Here is a 27,519-nt window from a genome sequence, read left to right as displayed (position 1 = left end):
TCTATGATACACTTCGGACCACAGCCAGCAACTCTTTTGAGATGGCAAAAGGACCTTGGCTGCCACAGAAATAGGCCTCGTTGCCATTACATTCACGAGTCACTAAGATGGACTGAAACCGAAACATGATTATTTTCTGTCATCACTATTTACTTTGCCTTTTGTGTCATCTCTGTCAACTGAAAAGTAATGTCAGTGTGAAAGGTAGTATTCACTTTTTCAATTCCTATCTCTAAATAGGAGCTCCCCCCACTTCAGCTTCCCCCAGCCGACATTTTCTTCTGACACTCATGATGTCATCAGACACACTCATTTACATACAGCCTATCGGATCAAAACGTCAAACTATGAAACTATAATTGGCTGTTTCCATGACAACAATATTAACAATATCATTTGGCTCAGCAAGGTAAAATGGGGAGCCGTGGATAGGGAGTCATCCGAAGAGGGGAATCTCGGATTCAAACTAGCGCAATGGCAGTGTTTTCCCTGCTGAAGTTTCTTTGAGCAAAGCTCCAGGGGATGCTCTATAGTTGACCCTAAACTCTGAGCTCTCTGTAGTGAGGGGTTAGCAGAAGAAAATTTTCCCCAATGTGATATCACAGTGAAAACTCAAGTCAAGTAAAACTGTGGGAATTAAATGTGTGCTGAAGGTGAGACGCTCGGGCTGCACAGCTGAGTTTCATGGCTGAAAACCAGACGTTGCCTCTGGCTTGGCTGAGCAATGCAGGAAACATAATTGGCAATGCTGCTGTGCGGGAAGCCAGTAGGGGTAATGTGGTCTGCCACTACAATTACTGACTCCTACAGGTGGTGGGACGCCGATACAGCTGTGGGTGGCTCTAGCAGAAATAGCATAAGCCTACCCATGCATTTCTTTTTCCCTGGAAAAACCTGCAGCTGCAGGTGAAAAGCTAGTCTACACCCTCCCCAACTGCTGTAGGAGTCATGTAATGGTGGGGAACAAGAAATTAGACATGTCAAATCGGGATAAAAAGGGGGCAGAATCTGCCCCCCTGGCAAAAAATAACTGCACCAAAAGATTTGTCCAAGATACACCAGGCTGAGCCCATCGTAACCATCCTGTCCACCTTTTTTTCTCTCCCTGCCTTTATTTCTCCACCTTTCTGTGCTATAGTGATGTTCTGAATGGTTCAGCGGTGTGTGTGTATCGGATGGAAGATGTGGTTCGGGCTTTCAAAGGCAACTTCCTGCACAAAGAGGGGCCTCAATATAAGTGGGCAGAGTTTTCAGGCAAGGTGCCCTACCCACGACCTGGAACTGTAAGTTTATACTGCCTGAAATCCTTCTCCTTCAAGCTAAGCATTTTGGTGGTTACTAAAAAAAAAGGACATCAGTTTGTTTTATGTAAAAGTGATAGTTTGATAAATACCAACCTGCCACCTATTTATGAAGAATCACCACTTACACCAGCGTTGTGTCTTTGAGCAGCCATGTTGTTTAGCAGTTGTCTGACTGATTAAGAATTACATTGCCGGTTCTAAACATAACAAGTAATATCAACCAGTAGAAACTAGTAATTATCTTTTAGTGATTGATTACACATGAAAGATTTATCGAAAAGTTTGATTCTTTATTATTGCCATTGTCTGCTCCTGCTTTTTTTTTTATAAAAGCAGTGAGCCAGTATGTACTGCTTTGCTTGAAGGGTTTATAGCTTAAATAACCTTTGTCATTCCATTAATACTATTAGTATCATAATTTGCATTATGAGTCATGTGCATCGAAGATTAATATTACATCAAAAAGTGGGTTAATTCAATTCAAAGCATTAATCCAGAAGACTGTAATCTATCCTGAACATCCCTCTCTCTCCATTTCTCCTTAATCACACAATCGCTCTCTCTCGCTCTCTCTCTATCTCTCTCTCTCTCTCTTTCTCTCCCTTGCAGTGTCCTAGCAGTACCTATGGAAGCTACAGTTCGACCAGAGAGTATCCTGATGATGTCATCTTCTTCAGCAGGACACATCCTCTGCTCCAGGTTGCATTTCTAATATTATATTATTAGAACACATTATATTGCTAACTTGACATAATTATTGCCGTGATATATAGGGTGGCGTGATGGCCTAATGTTTAGCACTGGTGCCTCCCAGCAAGAGGCTACCGGGTTTGATGCCAACTCTCCTTTGTGGCAATTGTACATCAAAGTCATGGTGTGGATGTCCTCTGAGGACTGCACTTTCCTCTCACAGTCCATAGACATGCACATTAGGTGAACTGGATACTAAAATGCCAGCAGGTATGGATGATGTATGATTGATTTTTATTTTATTTATTTTTTATTTTTTTGTGGGCCCTGTGTTGGCTTAGTCACCCATTCAGGGTGTGTTTCTGCCGTCAACCTGATGGCTACAGGGAAAGGCTCCGATGACCCTAAACTAGATTAGATAGGAGTTGAACGAACTGGGGGAAAACCAATACAGTTTAAAGTAACTTATTTCAACCTATGCCCACATCCTATTCATCGACTTCAGCTCGGCCTTCAATACAATAAATTCGGTCAATCTCTTCAGTAAACTGTTGGACATGATTATTGACCGCTGCATATGCCACTGGGTTCGGAGCTTCCTATGAAGAAGGCAACAGAGGGTTGAGATGAATAGCCTTCCACCTCGCCCTCTGACCCTGAGCACAGGGACCCCCAGGGTTGTGTCCTCTCTCAGCCTGGCTCTTCTCCCGCTACACAAATCTCTTCACATCCCACCACAGCTCAGTCACCGCTCTTAAATATGCAGACAACACCGCCATAATTAGATTTACTATAACCATCAACAACGAAGACCGATACTGTGAGCGGGTAGCCCAAGCAGTGACTTGATGCCTTGAGAACAACTTCCAGCTCAACACATCAAAAACATATAGATTTCAAGCACAGCCCCCTCCCCAAAACCCCCTTTCACATGTCAGGAGAACCCATAACCATCACTCACTCAAATTTCTTGGCACAGACATCAGCAACATGCTCAAGTGGAACAGCAATACAGACCACATTACCAACAAAGCCCAGCAAAGACTATTTTTCGCCAAGACTGATCAGAAAATTCAAAGTAAAACAAAGCCTCCTCCTTCAGTTTTACACAGTATGAGAGCATACTCACCTCTTGCATAATAGTTTGTAATGGCAGCACAGACAGTCACACACGCAAAAAACTGCAGCGCATAGTCAATAAATCATCCAAGATTATTGGCATCCCCATCCCATCAGTTGAATCACCGGGGCAAGGAGGCATGACCATATCCCTCCCGTGCTTGCCTCCCTACACTGGCTCCCTGTTATATTTCGAATTGATTTAAAATTTTTATTGCTCACTTTTAAGGCTTTAATGGTCTTGCTCCTTTATACATTTGAGATTTATTGACTTGGTATGTCCCCCCTCGACCATTAAGGTCTGCAGATGGAGCCCTGCTGGTTATTCCCAGGTCTCGGTTGGTTACAAAGGGTGGGCGGGCTTTTGCTGTTAGAGCCCCCACACTATGGACCTCTCTTCCTGCTGAACTTAGACGAACTAAGTCTCTAGCTTCTTTTAAATCTCATCTCAAAGCTTTTCTTTTTATGAAAGCTTTTACAAATGTTTGGTATTTGGTTTTATTTCTACTTTTTTTATTCTTACTCTCATTTGATCTTACTCTTCTTCATGCCTTGTCTGGCTTTATCTGGTTTTTTCTTCTTCTTTTTTTTGTGAAGCACTTGGTAACATTGTTTTAGAAAAGTGCTTTATGAATAAAATTATTATTATTAAATTATTATATCAAAAACACACAATCAAAAGAGCAAAATCTCTGACCCCTCTGACCCTGCTCACCACCTCTTCCAGCTGATGCCCTTTAAGAGGTGATATATGTCCCTGCCCACCAAATCATCCCCTTTTAAAATCAGTTTTTCCTCACTGCAGTAAGGACTCTGAACACTTCTCACTAAACCTGACCGATGTACCTGCACTTAAAACTCCTGAATCAGTCTCCTAAATATTGTTGGTGAATTTTGTCTTGTGGCAATCTGTGAATGATGTCTGTTGTTCCAGTTATGGTGTCTACCTTGCTGTACCAAAAGCAAATCCAAGGGCCTCGGTCATGTGATCATTAAATGTTGATGATGACGATGATTTCCTTGAGGCTTGGGAAGTTTCACAGGAGTTGCAAATCCACCTATGAAAACATATATTGCAGGCCCACGAGAGTGGTGTTTGGGGATAACCCAAGCACTTTGAGTGGCTGTTGCAGCTAGAAAAGAGCTATAAAAAATGCAACTTGACTTGACTCACTGTCAATAATTCAATCTGTTTCAGGAAAATGTGCTGCCTCTGGGAGAGCGCCCCCTCCTGGTCAGAGTGGGCGTTCACTACAAGTTTAGCAAACTGGTGGTGGACAGGGTGGAGGCGGTGGATGGCACCTACGATGTGTTGTTCATTGGCACAGGTAAGTTTGTGTGTGTGTGTGAGAGAGAGCACATGTTTTTGCCTCTGTGCTTCTCTGTGTATGTACAGCGTGTATGAGGAAATAGTGGATTAAAATTGCATACAGCGATTTGCACCTATGATTTACTCTTCCTTGAGTATGTGTGGGGTTTTAAGCAACTCAAAGTAAATGGGGAAAAAAAAGTTCCTCTGAGGGGTAAAGGCCGAACTTTGAATTGTTCATGTTTACTTTGTAATTGAAATTGTTAATTTTCTTTTACATCTTCTTTGTTTTCATTTTCAAACCTCTCACATATCCATGTCCCAAGTGGATTTAACTGTGTATAAACCTGATGCTAGGGCAGCACAGTGGTTCAGTCGTTAGTACTGTTGCATCACAGCAAGAAGGCCCTGGGTTCGAACCCCAGACTGTCCCAGGTCCTTTCTGTGTGGAGTTTGCATGTTCTCCCCGTGTCTGCGTGGGTTTCCTCCGGGTGCTCCGGTTTCCTCCCACCATCAAAAAGAAATGCATGTTAGGGTTAATACTCCTGTCTGTGCCCCTGAACAAGGCAATGGAAAGAGAACTGGAGTTGGCCCCCGGGTGCTGCAGCTGCCCATTGCTCCTATACGATAGGATGGTTAAATGTAGAGAACAAATTTTCTTGTAAGAATACAATGACAATGCAGAATAAAGTGGCTTTCTTCTATCTTCTTTCTTTTCTTGTCTGCGTGCATAGCTAACTTGACCATTTAACTACTACTCCTCATGTTGTGTGCTCCAGACTCAGGCCTGGTGCTGAAGTCCATCTACCTCCCCAGGGAACATGGACAGAACCAGGAGGTCACTTTGGAGCAGCTGCAGGTCTTTCAGGTAAACACAGCAGCAAGCTTTGCAACAGTACTGTTAAATCAAAATATAATGTATGGAGGAGGCAGGTTACCTTATATGCTAATCCTCCGTGATATAATGCATTTCATTATCCAGTCATTAACCAAACACTCACAGTGCATACTTTATCCACATAGAACATACAATACGCAACATTTTCATCCATTCAGATTGTATGAAACAGTAGCCCCCACACTGGGAGACATATATCTAAGATGTGTCCTGAAGTGCAAATTCAGAATCACCGTCCACATTTACATCGAGGTACAAAGAGAAACAAAACATGTTGGACTTTAAAGATCCAAATCATGGGGCATCTGGGTAACATAGCGGCCTATTCCGTTGCTCACCAACACAGGGATCGCCGGTTCAAATCCATGTGTTACCTCTGGCTTGGTTGGGCGTCCCTACAGACACAATTGGCCTTGTCTGCGGGTGGGAAGCTGGATGTGGGTATGTGTCCTGGTCACTGCACTAGCACCTCCTCTGGTCGGTCAGGGTGCCAGGTCAGGGTGCCAGTTCAGGGGGGAGGGGGAACTGGGGAGCATAGCAGGATCCTCCCACGTGCTACATCCCCCTGGTGAAACTCCTCATTGTCAGGTGAAAAGAAGTGGCTGGTGACTCTACATCAGCAGAGGGGTGACTGTGATGGCTCAGAAGAGTGGGGAAATTGGCCAGGTTCAATTGGGGAGAAAAGGGGGGATCCCCCCCCCCAAAAAAAGATCCAAATCATTACTTCTATTCTGACGTGAACAGTTCAGAGGCTTCAGCTAAAGTGGCTGTTTGCATGTCCTCATCATCTCAACATCAGTACTTTGGTTAACAGAAAATTCACAGCAGAAAACCCAATGTATCGGTGATGCATTTTGGAGAGAAGAAGCAGGGCTGTAGTTCAGACGCAAGATGTTATGTTCTGTTGTCTCAATCATGTTGGTGCTCATACTTGGTCATCGGTCTAGCCAAATATGATTTTAGGTCTTGGCTAGTTCCAGCTGCATTTCTTAAAATTATAGTCATTTTTTTCTTTTGGATACACATCTGTCACCAACATGTGGCATTGCGGCATTGACTTGTACTCAAGTAAATTACTCTACAAAAAAAATCATATGGTATGTTTGATTAAGGTAATTGGTTTAAAAAATTAGCATTGGTTCAATTAATTCAAAGCTGCCAATTACCGCATGCATTCACATGACTTGCTGCCATCCCTTAAAGATGTTGCTTTACCAGTGGCATGCTTAAGCGTTTTCTTTGCATGCCAAGCACGTGTCTTTTTTCTGAATGTCAAGAGAACGATGATAGTGTGTGGCACCACGACTGAATCTGATGTTGACTAGTCTCTAAAAAAGGTTAGTTTCAATGCAGGTTAGCTCCTTTACTTAAACACGGCACAACACCCTCCATGGGGCTGGAGGCTGCATGCTGCTTTGTCTCTATGCATTTTAGAGAGTTGAGAATAATATGAAGTTTAAAAAAATACTATGGGATTAATTTGACCCTAAAGTGTTGTTTCACTACACTTACGTTTTGATCATTACAACTTTAAGTGCAATATGAACAACTTAAAATAACAGATCCTGCAGACTTCATCACTTGCATCAGATTATCGAAATTCTAAAATGTATGAACAGTTAAGTAATGCATTTTGTATCTGCACGTTTGTATCAATAAGCTTCTTTAATTACTGGTGATGTTTTGTTTTGGTACTGAAGTTACACCTTACTCGACCAAATGTCAGAGTGCAGCATGCCGACCACCAGCTGCTGGTGAGGTTCTTGGATGCATGCTCATATCCACTGTCCCGAGTACGTCTTCAGGGTTTAGTAGCTGACCCTCAATCAGCTCCACCACAGGATTAGCGAATGTGGACTGGAAACAGCTTAATTTCATTTAAGGCTTGATCTTGACGAGGACTCGTTTTTTTTTTCTGTCTGCATCTTGTCTTGGTCTCGCTCTCATTTGGACTCGGTCTTGAATCAGTCTCAACTAGTCCTTGTCATGATTGACTGCTACTCGGTCAATATGGGTTTCTTATCCGGGGACCATTCACTGTCTGCTGAAGCCTCAGAGAAACAGTTGACAACAGTCTTCATTCATTCATTCATTTATTCAGCACGGTGGCCCAGTGGTTAGTGCTGTCGCCTCAAAGCAAGAAGGTCCTGGGTTCGTTCCCCGAGGTTGTCCAACCTTGGGGGTCATCCCAGGTCGTCCTCTGTGTGGAGTTTGCATGTTCTCCCCGTATCTGCGGTGGGTTTTCTCCAGGTGCTCTGGTTTCCCCCACCATAAAAAAAGACATGCATGTTGGGGTTAATACTCCTGACTGAGGCATGGCAAGACGAACTGGAGTTGGTCCCCAGGTGCCGCATGGCGGCGCCCACTGCTCCTAGCTACACAGCTAGGATGGGTTAAATGCAGAGAAGAACTTCCCTTTGGGGATCAATAGAATATATCAAAATCAAAAAAAATATATTCATAAATGCCCAACCAACTACCACATCAGCATTTGCCCTGGTTCTTTTCTCTGCCTGATATAAAACACATATAGGCAGAGAGATCGTTTATGAACAGGAGCGCCTCATTGGCCAGATGAGCCGTTACTAATCCTACCCATTTCCAAACCCACAAACAACGCCCTGCCTGCCTCAATATAATTTTTTTTCCATACTAACTGATGATAGGATTTTATCCTCTTCATCTGATGAAGGTGAAGTGATGCTTGAATTTGTGCTGTTCTCAGATAGTGTGTTGAGAAATGGAGCTGATTGAGAAGTCTGGGTCTTGTCCACAAAGACCTTTCAAAGCCATCAACAAGAACAAACTGATATATCCTCATATGTTAGGCATCCTGCGTATATCTCTGTGGGCTACATGTCTTGCCTTGTCTGCCTGCCTGTCTGTCTTTTCATCTGGCGAGACCGTGGATTTAAACCCAGTGTGTGTCTAATCTTGCTTCTCTCTTCCTATCAGCACAAATCACCAGTGACAACCATGACACTCTCAAAGAAAAAGGTAAAAGATTTTCCCTCGACCATACACACTTGCACACACAAATACAAACACACAGAACGAGACAGGGATAACAACACAAGCACACACAAGGTGTTACTAACGCACATCTCGCTTAGCACTCATCTCCCCACCTCGTATCTCCAAGGACAGCTTCATCCCCAGTTGCTATGGTTACCGTACCGTAGAGCACTGATGAAGGGTTGCCATATACACACCCACAACGGTGTGTGTGCATGTGTGTACACACACGCACACACACATACACACACACACACTTACACAACATGTCTAAGTGTGTATAGGTGTTTGCCTAACAGTCATGCTGTTTAGTTTTCACAAGTGTGAGTTAGTTGTGTGACAGAGTTCTGGGTTACTACATCTCTCCTAATTTACAGAAATAATCTAAACTCTCTCTCTGACTCATTTCTCTTTCTTCCTGATCCTCCTCAATCTCGGTTTCTGTGTGTATTTTTCTTCTGTCTTTCTCACATTCACATTTCCCCCTCTGTCCTGTTCCCCCTCCCTGTTTCATCCTCACCCATCCTCATCTGCCTTGCTGTCAAACCTTTTCTTGCTTTGCTCCTCTGTCTGTATGTCTGTCTGTCTGTCTGTCTGTCTGTCTCTCTGTCTCTCTGTCTCTCTCTCTCTCTCTCTCTCTCTCTCTCTCTCTCTCTCTCTCTCTCTCTCTCTCTCTCTCTCTCTCTCTCTATCTATCTATCTATCTATCTATCTATCTATCTATCTATCTATCTATCTATCTATCTATATCTATCTATCTATCTATCTATCTATCTATCTATCTATCTATCTATCTATCTATCTATCTATCTATCTATCTATCTATCTATCTATCTATCTATCTATCTATCTATCTATCTATCTATCTATCTATCTATCTATCTATCTATCTATCTATCTATCTATCTATCTATCTATCTATCTATCTTCATCCTCCACAAACCATCAACCCCCCCCTCCTCCTTCTTGCAGTGGTTGTTTGTGGGCTCCAGGGAGGGGGTGTCCCAGCTGGCCCTGTTCCAGTGTGAGCTGTATGGTCAGGCCTGTGCCGAGTGCTGCCTGGCCAGGGATCCCTACTGCACCTGGGACGGACACGCCTGCAGCCCCTACATGCCAATCGCACGCAGGTGGGAATACCGGTCCATGTGCACAAGGGTTCTTGTAGTACACACGAATGTGGATGCACACACAGGTTGTAAGATGAGATAAGATAAGATAAGATATGGTAAACTTTATTGTTCTTGAACATCAAGTGTCTTGGACATAAAGTGCTGCTTATCCAACATTTAAGACATAGACAAAAGAAAAAAAAACAGGGAGATGTACAATCAAATTGCACAAACTGTCAGATGCGTACACACAAACGCACATGCACACATACACACACACACACACACACACACATATCCATCCATCTATCTATTATCCAAGCCGCTTATCTAAATTCTGGTCGCGGGATGCTGGAGCCTATTCCAGCAGTCATTATGCAGCAGGTGTGGAGACACCCTGGACAGGCCGCCAGACACCATCACAGGGCACACACACACACACACACATACACACACACACACACACACACACACACACACACACACACACACACACACACACACACACACACATATATATATAATGCACAAATGGAGATTCAGGATTTTAACTAACCTTTACATTTTATCTACCAAGCTTTTGCATGGCAGATGAAGTGAGATGAGGATGATAAAATTTGATTCAGGTGATTATTTTTCACTGACTTTTGTAATTCATGATGTTTTTCTCACTCTGTCTCTCCTCATCACTTGTCCCTGCCCTGTAACTCTTTCTACCCCTGATTTATATCTCTCATCTCCCTATCTGTCTCTCTTCCTCTTTCGCTTCCTCCCCCTCTCCTGTCTCCTCCTCTCTCTATGTACAGGAGGAATGCTCGTCATTTAGGAAAGGATGAAGACCCCCTCACACAGTGTGTCATACAGGGGGGTAAGGAGCCGATTGTTCTCCATTCACTGTGCAAACACACTACATTCATACTAACATTTGTGAATGGAAGACACAGTCAAAGTCAAGTTTTCATTGTACAGTATGTTCAACGTTAATGCAGCATCAAAATATTTTATTTCATCTTTGGTTTGTAACTGTAAGTTTCACATCTGGTACCTATATGGCCCTAAATCAGAATTAGAAACAAAACTGGAATTGCTTTAATTCACTGATTTAATTACAGAATCTTTTGAAGTGCAACTGACCAAAAACTATTTTACCAGGTTAATTGTTGTTGAAATATTACAAGACAATTAGAAAATTAGACAATACATGGTTGACATCCAAGGCACAATTCAGATGGGGTCAATAAACCTGCTTGCTATATACATGTAATATCAGTCTCCACCTTTGCATATATATGGCGACCTAAAGCCTCAATATCTCTCTTGAAATTCTACACCAGAATTGGACAAACATTTATATTGTTAAATAAACAGGGTGCAGTACAAATAGGATCTATATATCCTTGGTACGCATGTAGGTGGAGTGCATGCATTTTGGATATATAAATTGGGTCTACATTCTTGAAGAGAGACACAAAATTACCTGCCAGCAAAAGAAAGAAAGAAAAGTCCCGTATCTGAAAAGTGCATACACCATTAAAAGGTTAAATAAACGAAAAAAAATGTTTTGTTGCTCATTGTTTTTTTGTCCATCTCTTGCAGCAGGCCTGCAGGTGGAGGCGGAGCACAGGGGCATGATGGTTGCCGAAGGTAACAGCACCTACCTTGAGTGTCTGCCCAGATCGAGGCATGCTGCTGTTACCTGGTACAAACAGGCTGGAGAGAACAGTCCAGAACTGCATCAGGTAAACATACACACACACACACACACACACACACACACACACACACACACACACACACACACACACACACACACACACAGTGGCACCTGCAGGGATATTTTTCATAGTACGTGAACACACACTGACTGCTGTTGCCAGTGTTAACGTTAAACCACGTGACAGACAGAACTACACCAGTATTAGTTGTGTAACCATGGTAGTGGTAGGCAGTCATTCCACTTATATCTGTATGAACATCATTGTGGGATGGAGGACCACTTTTCAGTAATCACTGGTTAAATTAACAGTAGGTAACAATAAAAACTATACATTTGCTATGCTCAAGTGGGTGTATTTTTTACAGCGTGTGAGCAAAAAAAAAGAACCAGTTGGCACATTTCCTGCATGTAGATGTCTGACTTTTTGCTACACAAACTGAGGCGGCTTTCTTTTCAGGGGCAGATCATTTTCTACACTGAAATATACTGATAGCGTAGGAGGCAGGTTAGGGTCAGTGCAGGGCATTGGGTTTTGAGAAAAAAAAAATTTTATGGACAAGTACCATTTTTATTTAGCGGAGCTTATTCATTGTTAAAAATTCAATATAAGTCTGGAACCTTTGGTTTGCACAGTGTGTACCGGGCGTGATTCATGCACGTGTGCGCACACACATACACGCATGCATGCAAACATACATAAAGACACACAAACAGGTGGTTAGAAAACTACATGGTCTAAACAAAACTGAAACATTTTGTTTATTTGATCCTCATCTCTCTCTCTGCTCCATTCTCTCAATACCTTTCTTTACCACTTTTCCTCTTTCCTTTCCTTTCCTTGCCTCGCTCCCTCTCTCTCGCTCTCACTCTCACTCTTTCTTTCTCTCCCTCGCTCTCTCTCCCCAGGTGGTGTCAGGGGACCAGTTGGTGGTGATCGACCGGGGCATTCTGATTCGTCGAGCCGAGCTGTCTCACGGCGGCGTCTACAACTGCCAGCTGGAGGAGCACGGCTTCCATTGGACCGCCGTCACCGTCCGCCTGTCTGTCTGGAGCCCTTCGGCCAATCCAGTCCCCGCTTCCTGGCTGAGCCCGTCCAGTCAGAGTCCAGAAGCCCAGCCCTGGTACCAGGATGTGATGGCTCTGATTCACCCTGGTAACCTCGGGCAGCACTGTCGGGCACTAGGATACCGTCCCCCACGCAACCACCGTCGCCACGGTAATGTGGAAAGCAACAAGCTGGAGAGCGAGATGGGGGAGAGGCACAAGCATGGAGGTGGGAGAGGAGGCGGGGGAGGAGGAGGAAGAGGAGCAGGGAGGAAGAGCAGGAGCAAGCCCCAGCAGAGGGCTCCGAGGAGCGCGTAAATGTGTCGCGGAAGAGAGAAGTGGCGACTTAACATAGTCAGAGACAACACACAAACACACACATAAACATACATAAAAAAACATACGCCAGTGTACATATACACCCCCAAAAACCACTAACAACACACACACACACACACACACACACACACACACACACACACACAGGAATACAGACACTGACAAAGTCCCGTACGTGCACATAAACACCATCCATTACAGTTACCAATATTTTCCCTTAGCTACACAAAATGTACTTACAGTCTGCATGTAGGATTTGGACAGAGGGGACCCTTTTAAAGGACTTGGGTAAAAGACTTTGTGAATAAAAGACTTGCGGTTTAGCATAGCATGTTGAATGAAGGATGCACAGCATGTCCAAACCAATTAGTTTGACTGACATTATGGTGGGAAGCAGTCTTTTGAGAGGATGTGATGCATTCAGGAGGTGTCTCACGCTTTAACGCTCACGGAAAAGATGAAGAGGACAGTTCCGAAAATTAGACTTTCATCAGTTGGACAAAAAAAAAAGAAGAAGTGAGAACTACTCTTCTGAAATTGCTGCTCGTACATTGTTGAAGCCCATTAAGGAATAATAATATCAAAGTTATTTGCTGTTGTGAGGATTTTTGCTTTAAAAAATAATTTACGGCAAAAAAATAATTATTTTGGTGATCTAAATATAGATTGATGAACATTAGACGGCAGGTTTTTTCACTCTGATGAATACATAGCATTTTGCAGTGATCCCCCTTCAAACATCACACCTACTATGAGTGTTTTCTGTTTGAAACGGTGGTGCTCCTGTGGATCGGTGTGGTTTGACCACATGATGAACGGCCACACCTACAGGAAAGTAAAGATTAAATGGCAACGAGAGGCATGAAGAGGGCTTTGATGAGGTCATAAAAGTCTATTTTCTTCCACTGCATACATGCATACGTGTTATGTGAGGTACCTGTGGCAGCAAAGAGTTATGTCTTTTACAATTATATTTGCTTGAAGCCTGTTGGTGAGTCACTCAAATGAACTGGCGCGCTTCAGATGGAGACCAAAGCATACTGGAACTGTACGTAAGCAAACTGTAACAGGGCGAGGAAGAGGATGGTGCGACTACCGTGAGAGACGCGACGGATGGACTCAAAGGAGGGGGCTTTTGATTTTGCATATCTTATGAAAAAACCTCCATTGACTTTTGAGTGTTTGTTAAAGCATGCCCAGATTGTCACTTGGCTATCAAGTACATTTTTAATGACAATGTCAACTTGTTGTTGTTTTTTTTTTTGTTTTTTTTTTGTGCCAGATATATACTGTTTGTCTAGGAAAACGGATTTTGCTGCTAATGGATGAAAAAAAAAACTTCTGTCAACAAATGTTAAGCTTTTAAGGAACCAAGAAAAAAACTCTTATTGTCCATTCCAGCTTCATGTATTATTGACTTTATAGCATCATGTGTTGTGAATGGTTCTCACAGGCCTGAGGGTCAAATTACCAGGGCTTGAAATTACCACCAGACTCCATTCACATACCAATAAATTTTAACCTTCACTAGACAAATGTACAGTCAGCCAAGCAAGGTTTTCGTCATCGAGATCATCAACATGATCATTTTGGCTCGCAAAAAGTGAAAATGGCTAGCCCTAACCACTGTCAATGTGTCGAAACATGGCAAAAGGTGAATTTCGAACCCTGGTTGAGATGGCTAGTGCTGAAAACACTGAGCTGTGTTCTGATCAACATTTTAATGTGCGTTTGCGATTCAAATAGAGTCCCTATAGGGATTTTACATGATTTGGGAAGTGAACAACTTTCAAAGAGGACTCACCAGACAGACAGATGTCTCATGGGAACCTTATTATGTCGTATGGTGTTTATTCAAACCTGCGATGGGCCACCGGCAGACCTCTAGCTGGTCACCATGACAACAACACTTGTCTGTTTCAAAGGTATTGAATTCCAACACCTGCATTTCTCACTTTAGACCCCATCTGAAAAAAGGAGTTGTAATTTACCTGTGATAGTGAAGCAGGTCTAATGTGTGTATATATATATATATACACATACAAGACGTTTTGCAAGAAGTTTGAATTTAAGTTAAGAAAAAGGGCAAAATAGAGGTGGCATAAAGTGAGGGTTAGTCTGTGAGAACTGCAATTCTTCACTGACTTCACTGTGTGCCCAGACTAGGTACTGAATGGTGGCTTGTTTTCAGCATTTAAATGTTAAACTAACACGACTTGTTCTGCCACTACTGAGCTCTCATCTTCGTGGTATATATTTGTTTCATCTGGAAGGAAACGGCCTGTTTCTGGAGTGGTGTGTGAGCTCAGTTTGTTTAAGAGACGCTGCCTGGTTAGGTTCTCAAATCTAGTTTGACATCTCACAAACGGGCTCCTTATTTCACCGTGTGTGTGTGTGTGTGTGTGTGTGTGTGTGTGTGTGTGTGTGTGTGTGTATTTGTGTGCTGTGTGTTTCTGAGTGCATGTCTGCATATGAGCATGCTCATAAGTCTGTCTGCCCGTGTTATGTTCAGAAACATTTATGCCTTTATAGTGTGTGTGTGTGTGTGTGTGTATTTGTGTGTTTCTGTGTGCATGTCTGCATATGAGCATGCTCATATGTCTGTCTGCCTGTTTGTGTATGTTCACAAACATTTATGCCTTCATAGTGTGTGTGTGTGTTTCTATGTGCATGTCTGCATATGAGCATATGAGATATATAGATGAGATATATATGAGCGACATGAGCATGCTCATATATCTGTGCCTTTTTATATGTTCAAAAACATGTATGTCTTTATAGTGTGTGTGTGTGTGTGTGTGTGTGTGTGTGTGTGTGTGTGTGTGTGTGTGTGTGTGTGTGTGTGTGTGTGTGTGTGTGTGTGTGTGAATTAATGCTGAAATGTATGTAAGTATGTGTGTGGGTGCACTTGTACTGTATGGATGTCTGCACTGTACGTTTCCAGGCATCAGAGAAAACGAGAGAATTTGACATGAAAGTTCAACAGTCAAACCAAAAGCAAGTGTGCCAAATGTAGAGCTAAGTAGTGAATCTAAAACACCTTTGATGTCACTGAAAAATACAGTAGTTGATTCTAGCGCTGAGGACAGCTGGGTAAGAGATCCTGAAGAACATTAAAATGGGTTTTCATTCTAAAACCACATCAAAGGGGTAACTTGGACTGAGCTAGTTTGTAATGTGTGTGTGTGTGTGTGTGGGAGGCTACCTATTTTTGCTCTCATGAAATTGTGTGGTCAGTAATGGCAGCCTCACAATGATGGATGTGTATGTGTGTGTCAGTGTGCACATATGCAGCCATACTGGCATGTTTCTTGTCAGATCCAAATACCACGAGTATGGTAGAGCTCTTTACGGCATACCACTTCAACATTTATGCTTTCCCTCAAAGTTGCTGTACAAAACCTCTCCTCATTCATTACTAAATGGCCTCGCATACTTTTTTCCCCTGTAATTCTATATAACATAGCTTCATGCCAGTACATGTCTGTGATTTTCCACGGCGACTTCTTTGCAGATGGAAGCAAACTGTATTCTATTGATCATTTCTCATTCATGGAGACTGTGTACAGCAAATATGTATAAAGTGCTGCTTCTTTCAATAGGAGGAAATTTGTATTTTAGTGAGTTCCCACAAAGTTGAATCAGTTCATCTGGACACAGCGTTAATTGGAAGAAACATTTCGTCACTCATCTAAGTGACCTCTTCAGTCTGCAGGTATGCCTGCCCTTATAAACAATACAGTACAATACAGTGGCATAATGACCAAAACATGAACAGTTTCATATGCAAATTGCCATGACCATTAACTAGAGTTTCAATGGCCATGTGTACTATTCACAGAGAATTGGGTAATAGATGCAATCACAGCATTGTAAGATGGTGACAGATGTACTCTTAGCCCCCCCCCCTCCAATTCAGGGATGGTCGTTCCCGCTTCACATGGATGGCCTCTTTGACTCCCCATTCAAACCAGCGTTCCTCTCTATCAAGGATGTGCACATCCTCATCCTTGAAAGAGTGGCCACTGGCCTGTAGATGGGTGTAGACTGCGGAGTCCAGGCCTGACCCATTAGCTCTCCTGTGTTGTGCCATCCTCTTCGTCAACGTCTGTTTGGTTTCCTCACTGTACAATTCATGGCTTCCTCCCGGCACATAATAGCGTACACCAGTGGTTCTCAAACTTTTTCACATCGTGTAACAACTCAAAACATTATGACTGATGTTAAAATACAGTATTGTAGGCCTAACCTATTCAGCTACGCACAGTTCACGCAGGAGGCACATTATTCCTGATAAGAATATTATCTTATTTCACAACCGAGTCCAGCACAGATTTCATTTCTTCTGGCAGCTTCGTCACTGCAAGGGCCTCGCGATGGATGAATCCATAGCTTCTCGGAAGCCAAGTTGTTAAATCAAGCTGCTACTCCACTGTGGTGACCTATCATAGCCCTGGCACCGCCGTCCGTACAGACGCAGCACGGTTTTTCCAATCGAGCCCATTCTCTTGGACAAATGTGTTCCAGATATCTGCTCGGCTGTATTTCTGGTTTGCAGTGATTGTCAGAACAGAAAGTCCTCCTGAGCTGCACCGTCATATTCATCCGTCCATCCATTATCCGAACCGCTTATCCTGCTCTCAGGGTCGCGGGGATGCTGCAGCCTATCCGTTTGGATCCACGACTGCATTGTTTTTGATCCATTCATCATTTTAGCTACCTCCGCTCACTATCTTGCTGTGTTATCCTGTTAAAATACTTACCTGCAGTACCATTCCATGCCACACGCGGCGGTATGACCTGAAGTAATAGGTACTACTTACCTGTTATATATCCGTGTAGAGTTAAAACCTAGAAGTAGAGGCAGTTGTCGTTGTGAGAGTTTCAACATGTGATGGCTTACGTTATTTAATAAACTTTTAATATGCATGCTGGATAGCCATATCATTTAAAGTCAAACTCGAGATATCCTATATTGGCGACGAGGATATTGGATGGAAGAAGAAAGCCTGATTGAGGACGGATGCCGAACTGGAGTTCAAGTTCAAGGCGACGGTAGGACTGTCATGCTAAGTTGCAAACTTGCTCAGGCTGGACCAGTGAGAGGGAGTAATAGTAAATAAGTACAGAGAGATGAGTACAATGATTGGCACCTTGTCGGCCTTCGAGACTAAAGAGCAAACGTGGGAAGAATACTGTGAGATACTCGAGCAGTTTTTCGAAGCCAATAGCATAGATGACGAGGAGAAGCAGAGAGCTGTCATCGTCAGCGTAGTGGGTCCAGCCACGTACAAGCTCATGAGAAGTCCAGAGAAACATAGCTCCAAAACGTACCAACAGCCAAAGCGTTTGATGCAAAACCCCTTCAGTCTGAAATCGAGTGAGATCGTTCTGAGATATAAATTTGACTCTCGCCCTCGCCATCCATCCTATTGGAGACCGTCAAGTGTATACGCCGTTGAGGATTGTAACTACGACACACCACTCGAACAGATGCTCAGGGACAGGCTTGTGTGCGGGATAAATGCCGATAGAATTCAAAGACGCTTGCTGGCTGAAACAGAGTTTGCTAATGCATACAAAATTGTTGTAGCTGCAGAAGCCGCTAGCAAGCACGCTCAAGACCTGCGCACTAAAGTAGTCTGTAACCGAGTGCGCGAGAAAGGAAGAGAAACATAACAAAAGTACTTAACAACAGAGACAGAGCGGATGCTACCGATGTCACGGGAAACAACACAGTGCAGCCGAGGGCAAGTTTAAAGGGGCAAAGTGGGCATAACGCTAAAGCTTGCCGTAATCGAAGCAGAGAGGGCGCGCGTCAGTCAAAACAAAGCACCAGAGCGGAGCGTCGAAGCTCACGCTCACATGGTCCACACGACGTGCGAGAGAGCGGACAACGGTGACGAACATTCCGAGTCAGAGGACGCGTTCACGTTAGCCTGCATAAAAACAGAAACGACAGTACAGAAAGCGAGACCTTTCGATGTGAATATTGAAGTGAACAAGAAGTCGGTGAACTTTGACATTGATACGGGATGCAGCTTTAGCGTAATGAACGAGAGCAAGTTCAAGGAGACGTGGGAAGCAAAGGGCCTACAAATAAAACAAACCAAACTCACACTGAAGTCATACACTGGTGAGAAAATTACTGTCGTAGGGGTAGCAGAAGTGAAAGTAAAACTTGCAGGGCAGGTGAAGACATTACCTCTAGTGGTGGTGAAGGGTGCAGGGCTGAGCTTACTAGGAAGAGGGCGGCTGGAGGCCATAAAACTGAAGTGGGATGTAGTTAAAAACGTGAGAACCGAGGCACAGACACTACAGGAAGTGCTCACTAAAAATGAAGAAGTTTTCAAAAATGAAATAGGCATGTTGGAAGGCATGAAAGCAATGGTTCGGGTGTCTGCTGAAGCCCTTCCCAAATTCTATCGACCCTTGTCTGATCCCTATACCATGAGGGCAAAGGTAGAAGAAGAGCTAGATAGACTGTTAAAGAGGGGCATAATTTCACCAGTTAAGTACGCTGAGTGGGCAGCACCCATAGTCCCCGTGATAAAGCTGGATGGCAGGATATGTGGTGACTACAAACTAACAATAAACAGTGCCTCCTCACTAGAGCAATACCCGATTCCCCATGTCAAAGACCTGTTCAATACACTAGAGGCAGAGAAACAGTTTTCCAAGCTTGACTTAAGCCACACCTACCAACAAATTGTGATGGATGATGAATCCAAAATGTACTTAACAGTGAACACAAACAGAGGCTTGTTTACCTACAATAGGCTATCGTTTGGAGTTTCGTCCATGCCAGCCATCTTTCAAAGAACGATGGAGAGCCTGCTGCTGGGCCTGCCGCGGGTAGCTGTATAGTTGGACGACATTCTAATGACAGGGAGCGATGAAGCAGAACACCTGAGAACACTGATCGAAGTACTCCGACGACTGAGAGAAGCTGGCCTGCGACTCCACAGATGTAAGTGTGCATTCCTGCAAGACGAAGTTGAGTACCTAGGTCACAAGGTAGATGCTGAAGGCTTACATCCGTGGAGAGCAAGATGAGAGCCATAGTGGAAGCCCCATCCCCAACCACAGTGACTGAGCTGAAAGCATATAGGCTTGTTGAATTACTATAACAAATTCCTGCCTAACCTTGCCACACGTCTAGCCCCGTTATACCATCTACTAAAGAAAGATGTGTCATGGGCCTGGAACAGAGAGCAAGAAGAAGCTTTCAGAAGTCAAAGCAGTTGCTCAAATCAGCCAAAGTTTTAGGTCACCACACAGCTGACAAAGAATTGGTACTGGCGTGTGATGCCTCATGGTACGGAGTAGGCACCCTGCTGTCACACATGATGAAAGATGGAAGTGAGAAGCCACTGGGGTTCATGTCACGCACGCTGACACCCACAGAGAAACATTACTCGCAGCTTGACAAAGAAGGGTTAGCAATAATGTTCGGCATTAAGCGGTTCCATAAGTAGATCAATGGGTGGCCATTCACAATCAGCACTGACCACAAGTCACTGATCTCGCTGTTTCATGAGAAGACACCAGTGCCACAGATGGGGTCAACCATCTGTGGTTGTGGCACAGAGTGCAGAAGTGGGCAGTCCTGCTGAGAGCATACGAATCTGCATATCTCATCTTGAATTCGCAAGCTTGGTCTGGTGTCCTTATAAAGTAAAATATATAGAAAAAACTGAGAAGGTTCAGAGAAGAGCTACTAAACTAATCTCAGGTCTGAAAGAGATGTCATATGAAGAGAGGTTAAGAAATTTACAACTACTGACTAGTATACAGGAGACATAGAGGCGACATGATTGACGTCTATAACTTTGTTCACAAAATTTCTGATTTCACAACTGAGACTGTTATCTATTTTTGGAATAATAGGTATGAGTTAAGAGTGATCTCCTTAAAACTGTTCCCATTAAAGTGTCACTCTGAAAAGAGAAAAAACTTCTTCACAATTTGTGCTGTAAGAGCATGGAACGAACTTCCAGAGGATGTAGTGCAGGCTCCTTCAGTTAATTCTTTTAAACATAGATTAGATAAATTTTGGTCAACAAATGACTTTTTATACAATTATAAAGCTGAGTTGTGATCATTTTGGGTATTGTGTGACTATGATTATTTGTGAGACTAATGTATTTTAGAGACTATTGTATTGATGTGATTATTTGTGAGATTATTGCGATTTTGATAACTATATTGTGGTTCTTTTTTTGTATGGTTGTTTTGATTTTTAGAGTCTTGAATAGAGGATTTGTATCCTGTGCCAGAAAAAAAATTCATTAAATACAAAATCGTTTACAAGCCAGGTAAAGATCATGCGAACGCAGATGCGTTAAGCAGGTTGCCGCTGCTTCAGACCAAGGAGGAGGATGACACAGACCAAGTGCTCATGCTAGAGGTGATGGATGACCCACCAATCACAACAGCACAGGTGAAGCAGTGGACAGCCAAGGACGAAACGCTCAACCAAGTGCATGATTGGTGCCTGAAAGGATGGCCAAGACAGGTGGACCCATCATACAGTCCTTACAGTCAGAGGAGACTGGAATTGAGTGTGAGGGATGGATGTGTGCTTTGGGGGGCGAGAGTGGTCATTCCCGAGAGAGGAAGAAGGGCCATACTAAAACAGCTGCACCACATGTACCTGGGCATATCAAGAATGAAGGGCCTAGCACGCTCATGTATGGTGGCCAGGAATGGATATGGAGATTGTACAGGAATTCCAGTCCTGTCAGTCATGTCAAGAAAAAAGGAAGTCTCCAGCCTGTGCACCGCTACACCCATGGGAGTGGCCTGAGACACCATGGAGCAGACTTCACATCAATTATGCAGGCCTCTTCCTAGAGAAGATGTTCCTTATCATTGTGGACTCGCACTCAAAATGGTTAGAGGTATACTCAGCCAGTACACCAACGAGTCAAGCAACCATCAAAAAGCTCAGACAGTGCTTCAGCACACATGGTTTGCCACAGATGCTCGTATGCGACAATGCAGCGTGCTTCAGAAGTACTGAGTTCAAGGTGTTCTTGAAACAGAATGGCATACAGTATGTAACATCCACTTCATTCTACCCTGCATCGAATGGCCCAGCAGAAAGAGCAGTGCAAACGTTCAAATGGGTGAAAAAGGTGAAAGGAGATGCCTTGGAGACAAGAATAGCCAGATTCCTGTTTAACTACAGAATTACATCACAAGCAACAACCGGCTTGTCACCAGCTGAAATGCTTATGTCCAGAAGATTATGTTCCACTCTGGATCTGCTGTTGCCAGACGTTAAGACCAAAATTCACCAGAATCAACTCAAGCGGCAAGAACAACAGCCACGGACTGAAGTGGATACCAGCAGTCATTGAGGAAAGCACTGGACCCGTATCATATACAGTGCAGACAGGTGATGGACACTCAAAAAGAAGACACATCAACCCAATCAGGTAGCACCATGCAACAAAGATCAGCGACACGACTGCATGTGGGGGGACTAGAGAGTCTTATCAGCTTACAACATCCAGAACACTCACCTAGGGACTCTGTCGTCACCACTTTGGTCAGCGAGAGACTAACTACATTTGAATGAGTTCCTGAACACTCTCCTACTGACATGCCGCCAGACATGAGAACAGAGCCTCCACCTGCACTACGACACTCCATTAGGATAAGGCAGGCTCCTGCTCATCTGAAAGACTTTGTGTGAGAATAGTGAGACCCCACAAGAAAGAGCAAGAATATGCTCCGTGACTTGCTTGAAGGCTGGCAGTCTACCCACCTTCCTAGTTTCTAGTTTCTAGTTTTTTGAGTTCAGACTTGATATTTTTTTAAAAAGTTTAATGTATGTGAATGTTTGCTATTGAACACTCGATTTTTTAGTTTAGAGAGTTAAAGAAGGACGGTTGTGGCCATTGCAGTAATCCAAGTTAGTTAAATGTGAAGTAATATCACTGCAGTATTCCGATTTGTTAAATGTAATATCAAAGGTCACCTGGTTAGGTTAAGCTTCAGGGGAGGAGGGATGTGATAGCCCGTTAAAATACTTACCTGCAGTACCATTCCACACCACACGCGGAAGTATGAACTGAAATAATAGGCACTCCTTACCTGTTATATATCCATGCAGTGTTAAAACCTAGAAGAAGAGACAGTTGTCGTTATGAGAGAGTTTCAACATGTGATGGCTTACATTATTTAATAAACTGTTAATATGCATTCTGGACAGCCTCATCATTGAAGTCAAACTCAAGATATCACACTTGCCATCACAGTTTAGTTTGTAACAGTTAGCCTAATACTTTTACTTTTAACAGTTAATTAGATTATTATTCGTAAATAGGCTGATTTTGAAACAGATTTTACAGGAAAGGCAAAACTTATTTTAAATCCCATTTCAATGATCCCATGGTTAAGGCATTTTTATTCGTATTATTAGTATTTGGATAGTGTTATATGTTTTTAAATTAATTTTATTTCATTTTTAAAAAATATTTCAGAGATTCCTCCACGTACCACTAGAGGGGACATGTGTACCAACGGTGGTATGCATGCCACGCGCATAGTTTGAGAGCCATGGGTGTACACTGTGTTGCTCTGTTTATGCCGGGGGACCCGATCCTTGGGGTGGACCATTTTGTGGTGCAGTGTGTTTTGAGGTTTGAAAGCAGCTGAGACGCAGTGTTTGGAAAATATGCGTTTCAACTGTTCCGACACTCCCGCCACATACGAATCACCATCGGTTTAACACTTGGGCAGCTGTTGTCCTTCTCCTCTCTTTGATTGGCTGGTGCACTGTTTGGGCGTCTTCCTGGCTTTGACAAATGCCCAGTTAGGATAACCACACTTAACCAGGGCCTGTCTATTGTGGGATTTCTTCCCTTCCCCGACCACTGTGTTGGTGTGGACGTTGTCAGCTCGGTGGTACATAGCGTCCTGATGACTCCTAGTTTGTTCTCCGGTGGATGATGACAGTCAAATACCGATCAGTATGTGTTGGTTTACAGTAGACATCAACAACAAATGTCCCCTATCACCAATTGCAATTTCACAGTCCAAGAAGGCTAACCTGTCATTTTTCACATCCTCCCTGGTGATTTTGATGTGGTTTTCCACAGAGTTAATGTGGTCAGTGAAATGTGGTACATCCTGAGATTTAATTTTAACCCAGGTGTTGCCCACATATCTGAACGCTAGGTGGTGTCCCTGGATAGGACATCAGAGCCATCTTTACCATCCATCCATTATCCAAACCACTTATCCTGCTCTCAGGGTTGTGGGGATGCTGGAGCCTATCCCAGCAGTCATTGGGCGGCAGGCGGGGAGCCACCCTGGACATTCCGCCAGGCCTTCACAGGGCTTTACCACTTCCTCCATATACCAGTTGGCCACTATAAGTGAAACTGGGGAACCCATAGCACACCCATGCCTCTGCCTACAGTACTGGCCCCTATATGTGAAGTACGTCGACTGAAGACACAGCTTCAGAAGCAGACACACTTGGTCAGTGTTAAGGGTGGTTCTATTGCTAAGGGCGGGGTCGTCCTGTAATTTCATACAGACTACCCCAACTGTTTCATCAACAGGAACGCACATGAAGAGGGACATAACATAAGAGACCATTGCTTCATCCCCCTCCATAATGATATCCCTCATCTTATCCACAAAATCTACAGTGTTTTGAATGTGATGTTCATTACTGCCTACCAACGAGTTAAGAATAGATTCAAATGTGACGCAACTGTGCCAGTTTCAATCGTTATGTAACTGGTGTTTATAAGGGTGGGGATACCTGCAGTCTGCTGAGACTAACGAAGTCACTTAGATGAGTAATGAAACCTTTCTCTCACTAAACTTTGTGTCCAAATGAACTGATTCAACTTTCTGGGATTTCCTTACCTGGATTATTGAGCATGCATCAAGATATTTTAGTGGGTTATTGTTCACACATATGTGTGCACGTACTTCATGCATGCACATCTACACACTCTACACCCATGCACACATACCTGCATGAACATATACAAATGCATATGCAGAGAATGGCCTGTGTGCACATAACTCACGCATGCAACCAATGCATGCGTATTCACACACACACACAGCAATACACATATAGACACTGACAAAGTCCCATGCGTGCACATAAACATCCGTCCGTTAAAGTTGCCAATATTTTCCCTAAGCTACACAAAATGTACCTACACAGCCGTGTCCTTACTGTTGCAACATTTTCTTATCCATCATGCACACAAACAGGGTTGGACCAAAAAATATATACACATATGAGCACACAGAAAGTCACATGCATATCCCCAGTCATATCAGAGAGCCATTCCTGCTATATTATCATTCACATACTCATCCATCATTTTTCTTTATTTCAAAACAGCAACTAATTACTATAAAATGATCAGACCATCATATGTCTTGCATGACAACAGAGTCACATACTTTCTAATAAAATATACCACAAATAATTTTATTTTAACAGTCAGTTTTATGAGTGCAATATGTTGGTAACTGCTGTTCACTGATGCAACACAAGTGGAGTGCAGTGGTGCCCATAATGACAGGATAATGAATGATGTCTCAGGAAAAAAAAAAAGACTAAATGGAATATTTAACACTGATTACAGAGAGATAAAATCATTCATATGTGATTTATAGATGGGGGATGTGCTACATACGACGAGTATATTCTTTAAACGATCGCAGTTCATTTTCTAATAAATGCATACCAGGAGTTGGGCTGTGTTATGCTGTCACAGGCTGTTTGTCAAAACCTTTAGTGTTTCCATATTTCAGGGTGGGAAGAGAAAGTAGTGCAGTAATTAGTAGCTGCCAGTGAGCAGGTGCACTTCCCTCACCTTTCTCATCCTGATGAAGACCTTTGGCGGATCGAAATGTTAATCGTATTATTAAACTCCCTTAGGGGGTATAAACGCTGTGAGTGGCCTCTATCACTTGGGCGTCGAGCCTGAGACCCCACCAATTACAGTGCTGTTTTAGGTGATGATAATACATAATAATGTAATGAATGAACAGCAATGATAATAATAATGATAACGATAACATATGATGATGTAATGAATGACAACAATGCCACTAAGTTCACCCACCACAGGGTCCTGTTTGTTTCAAGATGGATTGATAATGGACTGGCAAGACACTTCAACAATGAATTCACCTCCCTCATTATAATGACTCAGCTTTTAACCGACTCAGAGTAACTACTCAGAGTCATTCCTATAGAAATTGGGTATTGACGTGTTAACCATTCGATTGGGAAATGCTACAAAAACATGGGGCGCTGATATCAGAAGCCTTAAATCCACCTGCACAGGTGTTTACAGGTGAGTTGGCAGACTAGAGATCTTCTCAGGTCTGTCTGGGCGTGAACATGCTGTTTGATTAACATCTCCCTGACTCTACTATGTCAGTTTTGTTGCATCTGTTAGGTGGGACCACTTACCCTATTTGTTCTTTTGAGTGCATGGTACAAACTGACCTCACCTTGTACCATACATATCTCTGCCCAACTTCAACCTCAGAGAAGGACTAATCAGCTAAAGTAACCAAAAACACCTGGGTGTGTGTCCTGGGTCTTTTTAAGAACTTAATGTTTGACAGGAGAGAGAATAAGGAGGATATAACGGGACGAAAATCCCCACAGAAAGACACAGAGCATATGGCCGTTGTGTACAGTAAGGATCGATATGACTCATTTCATGTTGTTTTAGATGTGGTGAAGATGTGGTTATGAGTCCCATCTGTCCCTCTCTAGCTGTGTTTGTCCTTTCTGACCACTCTCAAGGACTCCACAAAACCACAAATACTGGCCTGGACTCTGCTCCAGAGTCAACGAGGGTAAACCGAGGCTATTTGAGATCCGCCAGTCACTTTACTATCAATTTACACAATTTCAAAAATGCTTTTCAGGCCAGTGTGACGGCAGACTGAAGCACAGACTGCAGTGCACCACTGCAACCCGGCCTGCACAGCAAGAAATACATTTTGACCTGAATTTTTGGCAGGGAACAAGCCGAAGAAGAAGAAGAAGAGATGATGATGATGATGGTGTCATTTGAAGCAACATCGAAGTCTCAGTAGATTCTCCCAAAGCTAAAAATATACCTGCGACTGAAGATGATTTACTTGTTAAATTATGATTTAAATAAATGCACTGTGTTTGAATATGTATCTGTGTTGTATTTTAAAGTTTTTAAAATCATTGGCAGTAGAGTGCGGTGTACAACCTTAGTAACGTGTGGCACAAATATCAAAATTAATTTCTATAAAGCTGTAGGTTTTGTGCATATTTGTCTATGGTGATTTGAATGGATTAAGTAAAACATCGTACCATTTTCTTTTTCTTTTTTTACTCTTTCCAAAAATCTGTAAAAGTTGTAATCGTGAAGATTTACGTGCAAACAAATGTTAATGTCAATACTTTCTATTACAGTTTTATTTGAGAATAGCTAATCCAATCTAATAATCTAATAGTGAATCAGGAAGTGCAGTGGATTAGCAAGGAGGAAGTGAGGGCAGCTATGAAGAGTGGAAAGGCAGTTGGTCCAGATGACATAGTACCTGTGGAGGCATGGATTTGTTTAGGAGAGATGGCAGTGGGGTTTTTAACTGGCTCTTTAACTAGATTTTGGAAAGTGAGAGGATACCTGAGGAGTGGAGAAGAAGTATACTGGTACCGATTTTCAAGAACAAGGGTGACGTGCAGAACTGTAGCAACTACAGAGGTATAAAGTTGATCAGCCACAGCATGAATATATGGGAGAGAGTAATAGAAGCTAGGTTAAGAGGAGAGGTGATGATCAGCGAGCAGCAGTATGGTTTCATGCCAGGAAAGAGCACTACAGATGCGATGTTTGCTTTCAGAATGTAGATTGAGAAGTATAGAGAAGGCCAGAAGGAGTTACATTGTGTCTTTGTAGATTTAGAGAAAGCATACAACAGGATGCTGA

At 43.0% G+C, this 27,519-nt stretch overlaps 1 protein-coding gene across 1 annotated transcript in view; it reads left to right on the top strand.

Moving 5' to 3' along the window:
* sema3h (sema domain, immunoglobulin domain (Ig), short basic domain, secreted, (semaphorin) 3H) overlaps positions 1–12,523 on the top strand; it is a 111,831-nt gene extending 99,308 nt beyond the window's left edge. The window contains exons 11-19 of the mRNA XM_056299520.1: positions 1,139–1,283; positions 1,914–2,003; positions 4,312–4,441; positions 5,202–5,290; positions 8,276–8,317; positions 9,308–9,462; positions 10,251–10,312; positions 11,041–11,183; positions 12,068–12,523. Coding sequence (XP_056155495.1) covers positions 1,139–1,283; positions 1,914–2,003; positions 4,312–4,441; positions 5,202–5,290; positions 8,276–8,317; positions 9,308–9,462; positions 10,251–10,312; positions 11,041–11,183; positions 12,068–12,523 — 1,312 coding nt within the window. The remainder of the gene's footprint in view (positions 1–1,138; positions 1,284–1,913; positions 2,004–4,311; positions 4,442–5,201; positions 5,291–8,275; positions 8,318–9,307; positions 9,463–10,250; positions 10,313–11,040; positions 11,184–12,067) is intronic.
* Positions 12,524–27,519: the final 14,996 nt, after the last annotated feature.

This window comes from Lampris incognitus, chromosome 2 (assembly GCF_029633865.1).
Source record: "Lampris incognitus isolate fLamInc1 chromosome 2, fLamInc1.hap2, whole genome shotgun sequence".
NCBI lineage: Eukaryota > Metazoa > Chordata > Actinopteri > Lampriformes > Lampridae > Lampris > Lampris incognitus.
Note: the sequence above shows the minus strand (reverse complement) of the source record. Positions and strands in the feature narration are given on the sequence as shown.